Source organism: Phoca vitulina, unplaced genomic scaffold (assembly GCF_004348235.1).
Source record: "Phoca vitulina isolate PV1807 unplaced genomic scaffold, GSC_HSeal_1.0 scaffold104, whole genome shotgun sequence".
Classification (NCBI taxonomy): domain Eukaryota; kingdom Metazoa; phylum Chordata; class Mammalia; order Carnivora; family Phocidae; genus Phoca; species Phoca vitulina.
This window is the reverse complement of record NW_022589807.1, coordinates 1,222,048-1,239,893: the sequence shown is the minus strand read 5'-3', so window position 1 is coordinate 1,239,893 and position 17,846 is coordinate 1,222,048. Positions and strand designations below refer to the sequence as shown.

The following is a 17,846-nucleotide window of genomic DNA, read 5'->3' as shown; positions in this document are numbered from 1 at the left end:
TACGTGCATCTTTGTATTCATCCGTATTTTGAGACGTCAGACACGCACCCACGCAGTCCCTGTCCTTGGACTCACAATCTAGCCCCACACCGACAGGCCTCGGCACACGCGGCCTGCACACCGGCAGCCGTCACCACAAGGCCCCCTCAGCCCAACTAGTATCAGGGGCTGGCAGTCGTCAGCCCCAGATAAACAGGACAAGGTTGGTCACAAAACAAGCCCTTAACCAGCAGGCTGCTGTGTGTCTCCTGGTTAATCCGCAATGTTCATTTCCCTGCCAAAAGAAGCAAAAACGCACAAATCTATTTTGAAACATATTCATTTTGGTGGCAAAGGTTTAAAGGCACTGATTAGATTTTATCTCTGTAGGATTCGCTAATCTCGGTTCTTTCACTTTCTCCCCACCACACGCGCACGCACGCTCACACGAGGTGGCTGCCCGGTGCCAGGTCTCTGACCTGAGCCCTCTGGGAGGCGTCCTCACTAAGTCCATCTGCACCTCTGTCCCCACTGCTCTCTAACACCTGCCACGGTCATTCTACTTTATTGTGTCCTGCTTTCATCTAGAAACAGGTCTGGGCAGCACCCTCTTGTTCTCGAGGTCCAGGCCCCACATGGAAGGGGGGGTGGGGGGCATGGAGGCAGCCCCTCACGCCCGCCTGTCCCCACTCCCCCCGGGGCTCCCCAGACAGCTGTGCACGCATCTTCCAGCTGGCAGAGGCCGCCGGGGACATGCTCTGCACCCACCAGGAGCGAGGGGGGGCAGGGCTGCGCTCCCTGTGAAGGAGGGGTCCCATGTAGTCACTTCCTCTTGTCGCTCTAAGTATTTTTGTTGCCTAACTGCACTACTCATGAACAGCTTGAATCTAATTTAGGAAATACAAGGGAAGGAACACAAAACTTTGTCCCGAGAGCAAAGCTGCTCCTGACTTGCTTTACCTTTAACGTGTGTGTATCTGCTTCTGGAAGTCGTCTCACGTACCATCACTTAACAGTGGGGGAGCCTATGGCCAATCGCCTCATAGGTATTTACTGAGCACCTTCTATGTACCAGGCGGGGCGGGGAGCTGGGGAGGCAGGGGAGGCTCAGGGGCCAACCGCCACGTGCCACGCGAGACCCAGGGTGTCCTCAAACCCTGAGGCCCAGCCCTGGGACCAGGTACCACAGAAAGGGGCCGAGGACTCACCCTAAGGCAACCTTGAGAAGGAAACACAGGCACCTCCTGCCTGTTATGTGGCTACAAGCTACACTGTGTGAGGCTGACCACAGTTAACTCATCACAGCCCAGTGCGGATAAAGGATCCCAGGGACGGCAGTTTCCAGGTGACGTGCAGCCGTCCCTGTGTGCATGTCCCCATCCACGCACCCGCCCGGGACGGAGGGCTCAGGCTCTGTGACTCCACTCGCAGGGACAATCAGAAGGAGAGGCGCCAACAGCACAACCTCTGGGCTCCTGTGTTTGCCAAAAGCACTGGTTACGTGGGGATCACACATGGGGAAGCCGGGGTATTACGGGCCCCCTGGGCACACACGTCTGCCACTCAGACAACAGCACTGTGATAGATCAGCATGGCCGCGACGACCCCACGTTGTGTAAGACACGCCCTCATGCCCAGAAACCCTGCCGCGACGCCATCAGCGAACATTCACCTCAGCTTTTCCACCGACAGAAAAACTCACCCTTTCAGGCAGAACTGAAAACACTGAACGGGAGACGGTCTTCCTTCCCTCACGCTCAAGCGACATTTACATCGGCAAAAACCACCCCGGGGTGCTGGTTTTCTGTCCTGCTAGAGGCCTCGTCTACAATGCGCCTTCTTTACGGGAAGCACCTCCTCAAAGTACAGGCTGGGACCTACCACGCTGTCACACCTGAGCTGCTGGCGAGGACCCAGCAGCCCCCTCGGACGGCAGGCACGGCCGCACGGAAGCCCAGGGCAGCCAGCTGCCTTGCCAATCTGTTCTGACGCCGTCCCAGGCCAGGAATGAGGAAAATGTTCATTTCGTGAGCCAACTCCAACCAGCCGGCGGTGGCTGCCGGCAGAGCCGCGCGATGCAGAACGCCCACGCCCAGGGCCGGCGACCGCGCGCTAGCCACGCCCGCCCCGGCCGAGTGTGCACGGCCGAGGGAGGAGGGGCGCAAGCCAACCGGGCCTGCGGTCTGCGGGCAGCGTGTGCGCGCACGTAGGGAGGAGGGGCGCAAGCCAACCGGGCCTGCGGTCTGCGGGAGGGCGTGTGCGCGCACGTAGGGAGGAGGGGCGCAAGCCAACCGGGGCCTGCGGTCTGCGGGCGGGCGTGTGCGCGGGCGGGCGTGTGCGCGCACGTCGGGAGGAGGGCTGCCGCGCCTGCTGAGCCTCACGGCGCAGAGAAACAACAAAACCACACAGTAAGTAAAAACAAAACCTGGTTCTTCTGCATCTATGCCGAAACAGAACACTGGGCAAATGGCAGCTGTACCTGCCTCCTCACAGGAGTGGACACGTGAGGGGCGCGGCCCAGCTGGCTGCCCGCTCCCTGGTGCGAACACGTGTGTGGGCGCCCTCTAGCACACGGCGCGAGGCCCCCCAGGCCGCAGAGCGCGGTGCTCCCGACACGCCCGCGACTACGCCCGCTTCCTGCCCCTGCGCACGCCGCTCCCGGTGTGTCAGACCCAGGAGGGCAGGGACCCAGGACAAACACGGCTCCGAAGGAGGGCCACGACCTGCCACATGGAGCCGCTGCTCACAGGTCGCTGAGGAAAAGGCAGTCGCTAATGCTACTCCTGGAAAGCTTTGTAGAGTAAGGAAACTCAGATAAATATAAACAGCCTTCACAAAATCACAGGGGAAATGTGTATGATAACCAAATTTCACACATATTAAAACAACGCACTAATATTGGTCATATTATTCTGTTCTATAATATAATCCACAGTGAACCAATTTAATTTTACTCCTTTTTAATCAGCAGAACCAATTACTTGGCACAAACAAAATTTCTAAAGCAAAAGCAAACTGCACCACGAAGAAATCCAGGTTTCCTTTGGCTTTTCCTATTTAGAAAGTGGAGACTTTCATCTCCTGTGTCTGCACCTTATGTCCCTTCACTTTCTAGAAGCCTGTTTCTCTTACTTAATTTTGAGGTCCTGGGGAGTCCTGAGGCTAGTTTTTCTAAGGGGACAATAATTTGAAAATGTGCCCATCACTGGGCTTTACTTCCTGGATTTTTACCTCTTCCACCGTGGCCAGGAGTCTTGTTACCCTGCAGTCTTTTTGGAACCAGACCCCCTTTCTTCCTGCCCCTCCTGACTGCCCTGGCGGGGTGAGGGACAGCTGAGGGGCACCCCCAGGGGGCAGCAAGCCTGGGGCCACCAGCAGGGCGGGAGCTTCATGCTCCAAGCCTCCAGCCGGACAACTGTCCCCAGGCCCCACCCAAGAGCCAGCAGCCATAAAGGCAGATCCCAGCAACTGCCACTGTCCCCATCCAGAATATGGGGCAAATCGCTTGTGCCAGGTCTGCGGTCTTCCACGTGGCCCACTGGAGGGGCCTGGAGCGCCTCCGTCGGTGACTTTGAGCAGCTAACTGTCATAATAAATAATCTTCTGATGAATTTCCTAACAGCAGACAATGGAACCCAGGGATGGACACACAGAAAATAAACTGCCAGCATGTAATTCAGTATGACTTTCACAGGCCAGAGTTTTTAAGGATCTGAGGGTGGATATTCCGCTTTAACCATATGACTTTAAAAATGAAACTTGCTAAAATCACACGAGCACTAGAGCACTTGTTACAGATTATGAAACGCTTTATCCTGTGTCTTGATCAAGAGACTGCATTTCCGGGGCGCCTGGGTGGCTCAGTCAGTTAAGTGTCTGACTCTTGATCTTGACTCAGGTCTTGATCTCAGGGTCATGAGTTCAGGCCCGGCAATGAGCTCCATGCTGGGCATGGAGCCTACTTAAAAAAGAGAGAGAGAGAGAGACTGCATTTCCAAATGGATACAGGTCTTAAATGTGGTGAGAGTTCAATATTTTTAAACAACCCTTCAGACTTCACGGGTCCTCTGACTGGTTCTCTCTGACAACAAAGCCCTCCTGGGGAGCCCCCAGCTGTCACGGCGAGCACGTCGAACCAACATCACGCTGACACCATGCTGGACCCGGAGCCTCCTCACCTGCCACAGACGGCGGGCTCACCTGGGACCCATGGAGTGGACGGCGGGGCCAGCAGGCAGCTGAGAAACAAACCTGCCCCAGAGACCTCATGGTGCACGGTCAGGGCTTTATGAATCTCCTGCAAAGTACCACTGACTTCATTTCATCCACAGATGGTCTAAGAGTGGCCACGGGTAAATCATGGTTTCAACAGACTCAACTTTCAAACCTAATCAACCGGGAACTCCTGAGCAGCAACAACAACCACACCTCATCCACAGCCCCAAGGGCTTCCTCCCTAAGAACACCAAAATGCGCAATCACTTATGACATGTTTCAGGCGGGAAACCCACGGCAGGGGCATCACCACATCTGCGTTGAGTCAGCTGGGATCTAAGAGCGGGCTTCAGGGAGCAGTCCTCAGGGAACAATCGTAATGCACTGTAATGAGAGGTGAAGGTCACCACGTTCCTCTCTCACACAAGGTTTGCTCTGAGTAAGCTGCCAGCGTTGAGGCTCAAGGCTCACAAAAGCTCCTAAGGACAAACCTCTTCCCTGTGGAGAGCTGGTGCTCCAGTTAGCATGATCACCAGCAAATAAAGAGCATGCATTACTGACCTAAGAACCTTTTCTAAGGCTGTTTTCCCCTCATTAAGACAACCAATGCATGAAACAAATTCAAGTGTATCAGGTCCCCAAAAAGACCAAAGAGACCTGGGTTCTAAAGCCACTCATTACAGAGCTAACAACGGTCTCTTAACCTGTAAACTCAGAGGTCAAATGGACACATCTTTCCACCTAGAGGTTCACCGTTACCTGTAACCCACGTGAATCACACTTTTCTAGGTGCCACTGACGTCCCAGGGCTGGTTCACAGCTGCTTTCCCATTGCCTCCGTTCAGCCGCCTGTCCCTACCCAGCCCACCCTCCTGAACAGAAATGTCCCACCCTTCCCCACCCTTCAGTGGTTTCCCCGTGACTGACAGAAAAGTGAGAACCCACTTTCTTTCGTCGCCTGAGCAGAAAAACTACAATGCGCTCAGCACCAACCTCCCCCAGAAACTCAGCCGGGGGGCACCTGGGAGGCGCATTCAGTTAGGTGTCTGACTCTTGGTTTCGGCTCAGTTCATGATCTCAGGGTCGTGAGATAGAGCCCCGTGTCGGGCTCCATGCTTGGTGCGGAGTCTGCTCAAGATTCTCCCTCTCCCTCTGCCCCCCCTCCCCAGATCTCTCTCTTTCAAAATAAATTAAAAAATCTTAAAAAAAAAAATACATACATATAAAAGAAACTCAGCCAGTCCACACGCCCCCATGCACAAGAGCTTTAGAGCTCACAGAGCTCATCTGTACCACTCCTCCCTTCTCCACTGTCCTGTCCCTACACCCCCCCCCACCCGTCCTCTCCCCACAAGCGCCAAGCCCCACCAGCGTGGTGCGCGTGCACGCCCAGCCCTGCACCACAGGGCACTGCTCTCTTGCTTATGACCAGAGGGTGCTGGTCTGTGCAGCGAGCACCATCCCGTGCCTCCGGCATCCCCTACTGCCTGCTCAGGGCCCAGTCGGGCACCTGCACCGCCCAGGTGCGGAGCAAGCAACAAGGGGGTGCGCATGCTGCATGGCACAGGGCTGCACCGCACACCTGCAGCAGGGCAGAGACCCCCTGACTTCCTGCCGTCCCTGGCACCCGCAGCTCACCTGTGACACAGAACTCCCGAGATGGGAAGAGCGCACCTGCCCACCGCTGAGGTGCACACAGAGCTCAGCAGCCCACCTGGACTGCTCTACAAAGCTGTGGGCGCTGCAGAGGGGACCCATCCTGGAAAACTCCCAGGAGTGTGCTAAATACAGAGAACTGTTTCTGGAACATAACCAAATGAGGAAGAGAACAGCTTTCACCACGAAAGCCAGACTTGTGCTCCGGAGCCGAGGGCACAGCAGGAAATGGGGCTGCCCAGCACTCTGCAGCACCTGGCAGTCTAGGCCAAGGCAGAAGCAAGGGGCCACGGCCCTGGAACGGAGGTCGCAGCTGCAGGGCCTGCGCCGGCCGGTGCAGAACACTGGCCAACCCTGTGCGAAGCGAGAAAGAGGATGTGTCCACCAGGGCCGTCCCGGCGCGGTAGAGTCCACTGACAACACTCAGTATTTCCCGCGGGGCCTCCAGCCCCAGGCGAGGAGGCAGACGCATCAGCTATAGGCAGCTACAGAGCTCAGTGGCCACCCTCAGGTCAGGGCATGGAGGCGCTTCATTTTAAGGCTTACTGAACCACGCTGCAGCGTAGTAATCAGAAACAGAAAACGTCAGAACCTATGGAACGAGCTTTTAGAATTGCTAGAATCTCTCCAGTTCAGAGTCCAAAGGTAAGACCGTCACGTGCGTCCCTGAGCACAGCTCAGCTGCGGCATGCCACCAGGCCTGCTCTGACCCGCTGCACACACAGGGGATCTGTCCCTAAACAGTCTTAGTTGAGGGGATGCTCTGGTCATCCACAATGTCCACAGGTCAGGATATTCTTATTTTAGACTGTATGTTTTGGGAAACTTTTCTGTATTTCCTAATAAATATACAGTGACTTTTAACATCTCCTACGTTAGTAAATAAAATAACCTAAGATAGACACGGTTCTCCCAAATATTACGCTGCCCCATTGGAAGATGGAAAATGCATGCTCTGACCTCAGCTTTTGCCAACCTGTCAAACAGCACCTTCCGTCTTTGCACTTCCCCTCCACCCCAGGGTCGATCAGCTGGAGTCCTCGAGGGGGACAGTGACCAGGGCCCTGTCTGCTGCGGGCTGTGCACGGGCACATGACACCCGCACAGAAGCAGCCACACGGAGTGAGGGCCTCCCCAGGAACACGGACCGGATACCGGAGCACACGCCACTGTCGCCCTGCCTGGGACGCGCTTGCCACAGGAGAGGGTGCCCGTCCGGACTGTTTCCAGATCAACATCCAGTTTAAAGTGCACATGTTTTACCAAATACACAGCATGACTGGAACATTACTGAGGAAAACAGCCTGGGGCTGGTCCTCCTGTCCTAAGGACCCCGTGAAGCCCACCATCTTGCGTGGGGACACTCGGGGCAGACTCAGTCACGATCCTCTGAGGCTTTGGAAAATGCACAAGAGGTTACGAGGTACCGAGGAAAACAAACAATGGATTTCACAGTACATACATTCTGGTGGAAGTCTGTTCTTTCTAAAAGCAAGTCTCTCAGTTTTCTTTCTGCTTTCTGCCAAGCTAAACAGCACTCCGTAAACATACTGGCGAACTGGCCTATAGAGCAGGGCGGCGGGAGGCAGGTCTTTGCTGGCTTCATCTTCAATAGAAACAGCAATTTTGATTTCACCCTTTGCATGGAAGAAAGCAGAATAATATTGCACATTTTTCATGTTGAATTTACAACAAACTCACAGAAATACACTGCATTATCTCCAGTTAACGACATTGCAATTCTATTCCAAATCAATTGCTTAACCACTTGCGTGCAGTGGGGTGTTAGGGAGAGTTCATTTAGTGGGTTGTCAAAACATACGCTCAAAGAGTCAAAATAAAATCTACATGGTTTCATCTTTAACCTGGAACCAAGAGCATAAGGAAACCACATAGACGACCCCGAAATCTTTGAACCAATCTGGACAGATAAGAGCAGACAACAAATAGAATAGAAAATGCTGAGAACTTGCAAATTTTACTTATGAGTCAAGATGGTCATATGTAATGAAATTCATAATTTTTAATGACCTATGTGAAATCCAAGAAATGAGTATCCTGAAAATAAAATGGTCAAATTGTCTTTACCAAGCTCTTCCATAAAACGTTAGCATGTGCGTACATGGTCTCCCAATGAGCACGCCCTGCAGCCTCCCTCATTCTGCACAATTTCAGCATGTGCCAGGACTCGGGAGACGTGCCTCCTGAATGAGGGGCACGCACAGCCGCTGAGGCAGCCCTCAAAGGAAGGCCCACTCTGCTCACATCCCGCGGCCAACACGGCACGAGACAAGGGGCTGAGCATCCACACCTGAGGTGGTGGCAAGACCTCTGTGGCCCCGTCTCCGACATTCTATGGCATCAAGGTACATCTCGAGAGATTTTGCAGGAACTTTATTTAGGAATGTTCATGACATAAGAGTATACATATGACCTTCAATGTCTGTTAAATTTATCACTACCTACTCTTTCAGTAATTCCCTGGCCTTTGCTCTTTCTTCACATAGATTTATGTGAGAGAGAGTGCGGTGGGCACTCTCTCCGGGTCCCTGGCTCAGCCGGCTGCCTGCGTGAGTGTGAAGCAGGCACCTCACTGAAGACACGTTGGCCTGACAATTTAATACCAGAGCCACGTAGCTCACAGCAAACAGCATGCCTGACACGCTAAGCCTGCCCTGACATACAGAAAAATGGTAGGTGGCATTTTAAAATCTGAAGAGATAATCATTTACTTTTCTTAACCACAGTCACTTTATCAATATTTGCCCTTGAGATGAGGGAGTGGTGGAAGAGGACAGGCCGTCTGTCACTCAGCCTGCCCCCGAGTAGACCACAGCGGCAGGGCAGAAGCACAGGGGTCCAGGGCCTCACAGCCCACATAACCCCACGGGGAAAGGGCGCAATCTCCCCCAAACCTAGGTCCCTTTAAACTCGGGAAATCTTTCTCCCGCGAGAGGAACTTTCCACTTACCCTTACAACATGCGTTGCCCCTGAAAAATAAAATGTTTACCTCACAACCGTAATCTGAAAAGTGATACCATACGTGCAGACCCGTATCACAGAGTGCATGACACCTGGAGGCGACTGCGGTTTAAACATAAAACTCTGGGTGCCCTTGGACTGACACCGAGGGAGCGATGCTCGGGTCAGCCAGCTAACGGTCGCAGTCCGGCTCGGGGTGCTGTGGGGCAGGGGGGCTTGTGCACTTACTGACCCCACCTTACAAAGCACAGATGGATTGCAGAAAACAGGGAGAAAAATGTCTGATTATCTGTGGGGGTACAGACACTGATGAAAACATGTTAAAAATACATGATGGCAATAAACCCATCCACATGAGAAATCTGGTCACCGAGGTTACATGTTAAATCGTGGGTCTAGGGCCATAAACATCAACAGAAAGACTACAAGTCACTGAGAAAATTTAAATGGACACATAGATCCATTCGAGACACCAAGATTCAAAAACGATGCCACACTGGATATCTATTGAAGCATATGTTTGGTAAGACACTAATAAAGTGAAATCCTGATACTGTATAAACACAAAATCACATTTTCTGACTGTTAGCATGTCACACAGTCCTGTGTTCGATTTTCTGCTGAAGGGCTATAAGCTGCACTCGACAAGCCCGAGGACGCGGAGCGCTGTCCGCCACTCCACAGGGGTGCTCTAGGACAGATGACAGAGAAGACAGGCAGTGCACGTGACAGCTAATTAAACCTCACACTATGGTATAAATATGGTACAGAAAATTTTAAAATTAGAAATGAAAATAAAATCACAAGTCAGAAAAATAACATGATGTGCCATTAATTACACATCTCAAAACTATTTCCTATCAAACCGAAGGGGAAAATAACCCTTTCCCACGTTCTTCTCTTTGTGCGTTGACAGGTACGCATTTTTGCCTTTTCTCTCAACGTTTAGGAATGGGGAAATGCAGTCCGTTTCAGGTGCCTGGTCAGATGGAAAGCGGCCACCCGTACCTTTGTCAGGACGTGGAAGATGTAGGGGTACATCAGCCCCTTCTTGTGCCGATGCTCCGCCACTCTCAGTACCTCGGGCGCCACCGGGGGCAAGGGCGGTGTGGTGATGTCCATGTGGTTGCGGGTGGGCATGGACAAGAGGCACGGGATCGGCTGCACAGTGCCCATCTGGCTCCCCTTTCCTTCAGCGAGCTGGCTGCCCGAGGAGGCAGTGGATGAGCCTTCCGTCTGCAGAGCCACGGGCGACAGGGGAGAACGGGTCAGGTCATGTTTCCACTCCTTTCACTGTGTGTCTCGTGCAGAGGACCCCTCCCCAAAGAGAGGGAGTGGGAGTGGCCCCCCGAGCTTGGGTGGGGGTGGGTGACCCCGCCACACTATTCCCAGGGGCCCCTAAGGGTGGGAGTGGCCTTCTGTGCTTGCTGACCCCCGGGCAGCCACCGTGTCCCCCCCTGCTCGCTGTGTGGAAATGGGAGGGGACGCTCAGAGACACTGTGTCACTGCCCAGGAACTCGCAGCACCGCGGCTCACACCCACTCCTCACCACCACAGCTGGCGTTCAGAGAACAGACAGAGACCCAAACCCAGGTCATCATAACGCCCCAAATTAAGTATACACAGGGAGCTGCTTACTAAAAAGTAAAGCAAAAAACAAACTAATTCCATTAAAACTGATGAGTCAGATCCTTACATAATGACACAGAAATATGAACGTAGGATAGCATTAAGTGAAAAATACCCATCCTGTAACAACCAATCGCCAAAGCACAGAACGTGCACAAGCTGCAGAGGGGAGAGTGGGCCCCACGTGGGGCTCAGGGATGGAAGGCTGCAGGAAGCGGGCTGGGGAAAGGGAAGTCTGCAGAGGGACACCCTTCACTTTCTCTTCATGAATTTAGCGAAGTCCAAAGTGTTTACTGAGATCAATTATTATTTGCATAACAAACGGTTTTATTCTTTCTCATGATAAATGCTGGAAATAATAATTGCTTATTGCTTGATTTCGTGTCAATCTAAGGAATATACATTTCTCTGTTTTGAAACAAAACATATTCTTTACAGTGGTATGTACTTAAGTGCTTAATTTTATCCTTTAAAACACAAAGTACCAGAACTGGCCTTAAAAAAAACTCAAGGATAATCCATAAGTGTTTTCTATACTCTCCATTCACAGAACAGAGACACAAGCAGCTGAAAATTTTGGAAGATGCTCTGCAAATAACAGGCATCCACAGAGCATTTCTGTTGCTCATGCAGAGGATGAGCCTTCAACAGCGAGAGTACCCGGAGCCTTACACGAATTCCCGACACGGCGTCACCTTGTGTACAAACACGTGCGGGCACAGGCATGGCTCTGCAGCAGGAGGCTATGCTAGGGGTCACTAGCAACAGGGGGAGGCAGATAAAAGGGGGAACGGAATGAACTTTACTTTCATTTCTAACGTGTACATTCGAAGTGATTCCTCATTCAATCCCCACAAAACCCTGCAGGAGATGAGGGCTCTGCAAGGCTCTAAGTCCTGACAGGAGTGTGTACCAGCGGACAGGAGGCTTTCCAGTAGGCCCCGCCCAGCCTGTGGAAGACAGGAGCTGTCGCCTTCCCCTCCCCCGTGCGTCTGGGACCCCCTCCCCCGCACCGACGTCCAGGACCCCCTCTCCCCCATGTCTGGGACCCCCTCCCCCGCACCGACGTCCAGGACCCCCTCTCCCCCATGTCTGGGACCCCTCCCCCGCACTGACGTCTGGGACCCCCTCCCCCACACTGATGTCTGGGACCCCTCTTCCCCCACACTGACGTCCAGGACCCCCTCCCCGACATTGACGCCCGAGACCCCCTCCCCCGCAACGACATCTTGGACCCCCTCTCACACTGACGTCTGGGACCCCCTCCCCCGCAACGACATCTGGGACCCATCCCCCAGCCACTGTCCTTGACACCCCCCCGCCAGTCTGTGACCCCCCCCTCGTCCCCAAAGTGTGTGACGCCCCCTTGCCTTCCCACCTGCCAGTGTCTATTACAACACGCTTAAAAAAACAGCACTTTGCTTCAAACCAAGCCCTAACATCACATGCTCAAAGAGTCAAGATCTGAAGGAATAAAAGCCGAGCTACTACCTTTGTTTGGTCTCCTGGGTCTCCCCGAGCTTGCGGCTCCCCGTGGCTCCCCGTCTTGTCCCAGCCAATCTTGTTCCCACTGATGTGGCTGAACAGAAACAAAAGGAACACGGTTACCGATTAGCGTCTGCGTCCCATCACACCGGCCACGACAAGACAGCCTGCACCGAGCCCACAGACCGGCTCGACGGACCTCGGCTCCCCCAGCAAACCCCCGCCAGAGAGAGCCCTGCACTGGGAACACTCTCTGCTTGCTCAGTGGGGCAGCGACACCACTCTCCAGAAAACACGGAGCACCGAACCCAGCACAGGGCCCAAAGAGGCCCAGGGACGACCACGGAGGGGACCAATGGAGGAGGCTCAGCCGTCGTGGAGACAGGATAAAACAATCCCACTGAACTGACAGCGATCAGGCAGGGGAGGGTTACATGTCATGTGGATCGAGTGTCACTCATAATTCATAGACACGTAAGCTATGAGGCGCTGAGAGACCGTACACGGGGCGCTCGGCCTGTTCTCAGAGAGGCTGCAGGAGCACCGGCGAGGGAGACTCATCAGGGAAGCCAGAGGTGGGTTCAGAGAACAAAGGGACAGCACAGTCTCATTTGGGGAATGGCTTCAAGTGACAAAGCAGCAACTAGGGCCTGGAAAGGGATGGGGAAGAGCACGGAGGGGCTCACAGGCCAGAACGAGGCATGTCAGTCAGCAACTTGAAAACGCTGTAGGTTGTGACCCATTAGCAGCTCAGGAAAACAATTCAGTGGGCTTAACCAGCATTTTTAAAAGATTTTATTTATTTATTTGAGAGAGAGAGAGCAAGAGAGAGAGCACATGAGCAGGGGGAGGGGCAGAAGCAGGCTCCCCACTGAGCAGGGAGCCCGATGCAGGGCTCAATCCCAGGACCCTGGGATCATGACCTGAGCCGAAGGCAGACGCTTCACCGACTGAGCCACCCAGGCGCCCCTAACCAGCATTTTTTCAAGCATTTTAAAATGGAACAGAATGCAGTAAATGTGGGACACATGACATTATCGCATACATCTTTTCTTCACTTGTTATTATAGACCACAACACAAAAGAAAGTTTACTGTGGTCCCGGGGCAAACTCGTGAAAAGCGCTACCCTGGAGGAAGCTGGGAATCTGGTGCTAAGGCACAGCCCTGCAGACGGGAGCCTTCCGTCGTCATCCCTCCCCACGCCAAAACCCGCTTCTAAAACCAACGCTGACCACAAGGCCTGCCAGGGAAGAGCGCTTTTACCAGACTTGACTTTCTAACAGACCCACGGGACAGATGGAGATTTGTTAAGACCCACTAATTTCCCTGGGATGCCTGGGCAGCTCAGTTGGTTAAGAGTCCAACTTTTGATTTCGGCTCAAGTCATGATCTCAGGGTCCTGGAATCAACCCCGCATCGGCTCTGCAGTCAGCAGGGAGTCAGCGAGGAGTCTGCTTGTCCCTCTGCCACACCCCCACCCACCAGCTCATGAGTGTGTTCTCTCTCAAGCAAATAAATAAATCTTTAAAAAAAAAAAGACCCACGAATTTTCCTATCTTCCAACTGACTTCATTTTAGTTGTTACCAAAACAAAACAGAACAAAACAAAAAAATGCAAAAAGGAGAGACGAGAAGCAGGCTGCCCATCGTAAACCAAGGGTCGTGCCCCCCGTTGTGTCTCTCAGAGCCCATTCGGCTCCTCAGTCCCAGCCATGGGATGGGGCACCTGGACAGCTGCCCGGCGTCCAGGTTCCTGGTCATCAGCAAGGACGCAGAAAGCACTGCTCTGTGCAGGTCCGCTCCTCCTATGTGCCCCTTCAGCCCACAGCTTTGCCAAACCAGAAGGAGCCCTAGTGATGAGCTGCGGCACTACAGGACATGGAAGTACTCCGAGAGCATAACGATCATTCTGTTTAAACTCGAGACAAAAGCAGCCATGGTGGAGGAGAGGCTGCAGCAGGGCTCAGGATGTGAGCCCACAGACCCTACACCTGAGTGGGAGATGGAGAGGACAGCCCCACCACACATGTAGAGCGCACATTCCAAGCACTGGGAAGCAAAAGTTGGCAGCACTGAAGTGTCTAGAACACGGCACAAACAGAGCTGCCTACGTACTTTTTCACTAAGAAGTCAATGACCTTTATTTACTGAAACTTTGGAACAAATTACTTAAATCCTTACAAGTTTGGTTTTTTTTAAAGATTTTATTTTCTGACACAGACACAGCGAGAGAGGGAACACAAGCAGGGGGAGAGGGAGAGGGAGAAGCAGGCTTCCCGCCGAGCAGGGAGCCCGATGCAGGGCTCGATCCCAGGACCCTGGGATCATGACCTGAGCTGAAGGCAGACGCTCAACGACTGAGCCACCCAGGTGCCCAAGTGCTTACAAATTTTATAAAGAGATATAACATCCATTAATTACTATTTTAAACAATTAGGTATAACATACCTGTAAAAAAAAACTGCATGAGTTACAAGTGAACAGCTTAATGGGTGGCCATAATTTGAGCACACGTGTGGGCAGCCAAACTGAGACAGGGCTGACGCACCAGGCGGCCCCTCCTTGCCCTGATCCAGACCTCCTCCCCAAGGACATCGGCTGCTTTACTTCTAACAGCAAACACAGCCTTCCCTAGGCTTCGAGCGCCACAAAATTGGAACGGTGTAGCTGTGCACTTCCTGTGGCCCGCGGTTTGGACTCAGCCATCTTCCTGCCCGCCATGCTGGTTCAGCCTCCCTGCTGGACGTGTTCCAGGGAGAGCACGCCACCATCAGGGCTACAGTCCAGCCCACAAGACATCCCAGGAGCTCCCACCCTTGACACGCTGGGTCTCCTGTGGCGCCCACCTCAGCCTTTCTCGGGATGTGGTGACCCCCACATGGTCTGGTCTGCATTTCCCTGATGACGAAGGAGATGAGCACCTCTCCACGTGACATCTTCTCTTGGGGCTGCCTGTACAAATAATCCATATGCTTTCTCCATTGCAGAAAACGTGCAAAATGTTCTTCTTAAGACTTCTAGGAAGTCCCCTATTCTGGATACAAGTCCTTGGTGAGGCAGAGGGATCTCACACTCTGGTGGACTTCCAGCTCCTTTCTTCATGACAGACAGGTTCTTATTTGTGATGCCTCATCTTGCAGGCCTTGGCAGCCACGTCATCTCAGTGCAGGCTTCCCTACCCGCCCGTCTCTGCTATTCTCACAGCCGAGTCGCTCACGGCATGCGTCACATTGGCACTGAATTACTGTCCATCTCCATCACTCAATTATACGTTCCACGAAGATAAGCACTCACAGCCACTGCCGAGCTGGAGCCCAGTGGCTAAAGGAACGAATCATGTAACTGCAGCCTAAAGGTGTAAGGTGAAGACAGCATAAACCTGACTTCTCCTCCATGCGACACAAAGCTCAACACGGGGACTCGTTACACATGCAGGCCTGTAAGCATGTGAACCTCATGAGATGGGCCCCAGGGCAGCGAGCACCCAAGCAGAGTGGTTACCAAATTAACAGTAATGTCATAATCTAGATGATCTCACAGTCTCCTAATAATCATACTATAAAACCTGAAATTCTGCCTGAAAAGCATCTTGACAACAGCCAGTTTCTCTAAAGTGCTGAACATCTCACTAGGATGACTATGTCACTTTACAACGTGAAACAAGCTACTGGCCATATGACAGATGCCTTGCCTTGAAGAACACGCAGTTGGGTTCCACTCCCCACAACTCCTCAGAACGGCACCCTGTCGCCGGCCACGCCCTGGAGAGACCTGCTGGGCCCCACACAGGCCACGGGAAGCCTGCGTGCTCATGCCAAATCCTGCTGACAGGAGTCAGGCTCAGGGAGAAGGGACCCACGCACGGCAGAGGGGCTGTACGCAGCCATCAACATACCCCGGACGGTGGCGAGGACGAAGGCCAGCACCACACCACTGGGCTCTGTGGGCCTCACTTTGCGGGTGGACACTTGGGGCCATCCTGCAGCAGAGCTTGCGGGGGACAGCACAGCACCCTTCCCACTGGGTCCCCTCCTCCACTCGGGTCCAGTCGGCGGGATGGGGTTCTGGGGTGCGTGCGCACCACGGGGGAGGGCGGCTGGCCCACCACACTGACTTCTCACTCCCGCCCCCACGACACGGGAGCAGGCTGCCCTGATGGGGCACTGACCACGAGCTGACTGACCTGTCAGCAGCAAAGAAACAGCAAAGGCAAATGAAACCAGATGGGAAACAACAAAACAGGAGAGAAAGGTAAAAGATCCAATCTCCAGCAGAAGTATCCAGTGTGCACGGGAAGTCACAGATGTGGTCCGTGAGTGCAGATGGCCTGCAACAAGCGCGAGCAGTACATTTTCACGTCTGTGTGCTCCCCAGCTCGCGGCAGGAGGAGCCCGGATGCACACCTGTCCCCGCCGCAGACCTGCAGAGCTCTGAGGCCCGCAGCCAGGGGCTCCCACCGCAGAGCAGAGGGCGCGGCTCCGGGACAGGGGAGCTGGGAGCTGGACCCACGACACTGCAGCAGGTGCAGTCTCCTTAGGCTCCGATTTAAGCTCATGTCACACGCTCAGGCTTCCTCACAAGAAGCTGGGAACAGAGGAGGTGGTGGTCCAATTCCCACGCAGCAGCCAGATGGGGCTGGCGTCCGTGTGCGCCTCTCGCGCATTTGCCAGGACTCCTCACACCTCTCCGCCCACGAGGGAGGGCGCCGACACCTAAGAGAGGCAGAGAGGCAGACGAGCTCCACACAAAATGCCCACCCGGGTCTTTGCACGGCCAGGACACGTGCAGACCCCCTCCTGCGATGGCACAGAAGTTTATTAAGTCTTACCGACATAGAAAAGTACCTCAGAATTATTTCTACGAGGAGACAGAAGGTTTGCTACCCGTCTGGCACAAGACAGAGCGCAGGGCTCCGGAAGGAAGAACCCACAGCCGTGTTCAGCCTGTCCGGGGCCGGGAGCCGCCGGGCCGGGGAAGACGTGGTTCTCTCTGTGAACCACCCGTGTCTTTGGGAAAGGAGCCTGAAAGGACACAGGGTAGAAGCCGAACAGCCCAACAGCACTACCGTTTCATGGCAAAAGGTGCACTGGAAGGTGCACATTCCCTGGGCCACCAGGTTCTTCAGTGTCTCTGACACGGACACGGTGCTCTGACACCACGGACACTGTCTATCGCTTACTGAGCTCACGCACCAGCTCACGGTTCACAAACAACCCAGACGCTTCCCACCCACGCCCAGCGCAGCATGACCTGCCACGGGAGGCCGGGGCCTGAGTCCTCACATGGGTGCACAGGCCCTCGGGCACCGACGGGGACCTTCCACAGCCCAGATCCGGTCCCACAGGGTCCACAGCGGGTCTACACCCGACAGATGCTGCTTGGACCCGGTACCGCACCCACGTGCACGGGAACAAGAAACAGCAATCCACACAAACGACCCCACAGAGCATACAAATTACATTCACGTTCTCTCCCAACGGACTTTCTGACGTCCATTTAAAAGCGTCAGTGATGACAGCCAAACACAGAGGCGACACGTGGTGCAAGCACAGACACTCAGGCACACAGGTATGCACACACCCTGACGTAAGCACACTGCGTGTACAGCAGCCTCTGAGGCCCCGGGACTCCTGGGCCAGCAGGGACGCAGACGGGGCTCAGAAGGACCCGTGAGAGCAACAGCCCCGGCCTCCCACCCCAGCTCCAGGGCCAAGATGCCGCTGAGGTATTCAAGCAGGCGGGAATAGGGGCAGGCCTACCAAGCATGGCGGGCATCTCACTCACACATAGACACACACACACACACAGAGGATGCCCAGCATCTCACTCACACTCACACACACACACACACACACACACACACCGACCATGCCCGGCACCTCTCTCTCTCTCTCTCT

General features: G+C 54.0%; 1 protein-coding gene across 3 annotated transcripts in view; it reads right to left on the bottom strand.

Moving 5' to 3' along the window:
* The window catches only part of FAM120A (family with sequence similarity 120A), a 91,520-nt gene that overhangs the window by 26,590 nt on the left and 47,084 nt on the right, over nt 1-17,846 (bottom strand). For all 3 annotated transcript variants that reach the window (XM_032397777.1, XM_032397778.1, XM_032397779.1), the window contains exons 8-10: nt 11,954-12,041; nt 9,842-10,069; nt 7,313-7,487 (exon numbers count right to left, since the gene is read on the bottom strand). In XM_032397777.1, the coding sequence (XP_032253668.1) occupies nt 7,313-7,487; nt 9,842-10,069; nt 11,954-12,041 (491 nt within the window). The remainder of the gene's footprint in view (nt 1-7,312; nt 7,488-9,841; nt 10,070-11,953; nt 12,042-17,846) is intronic.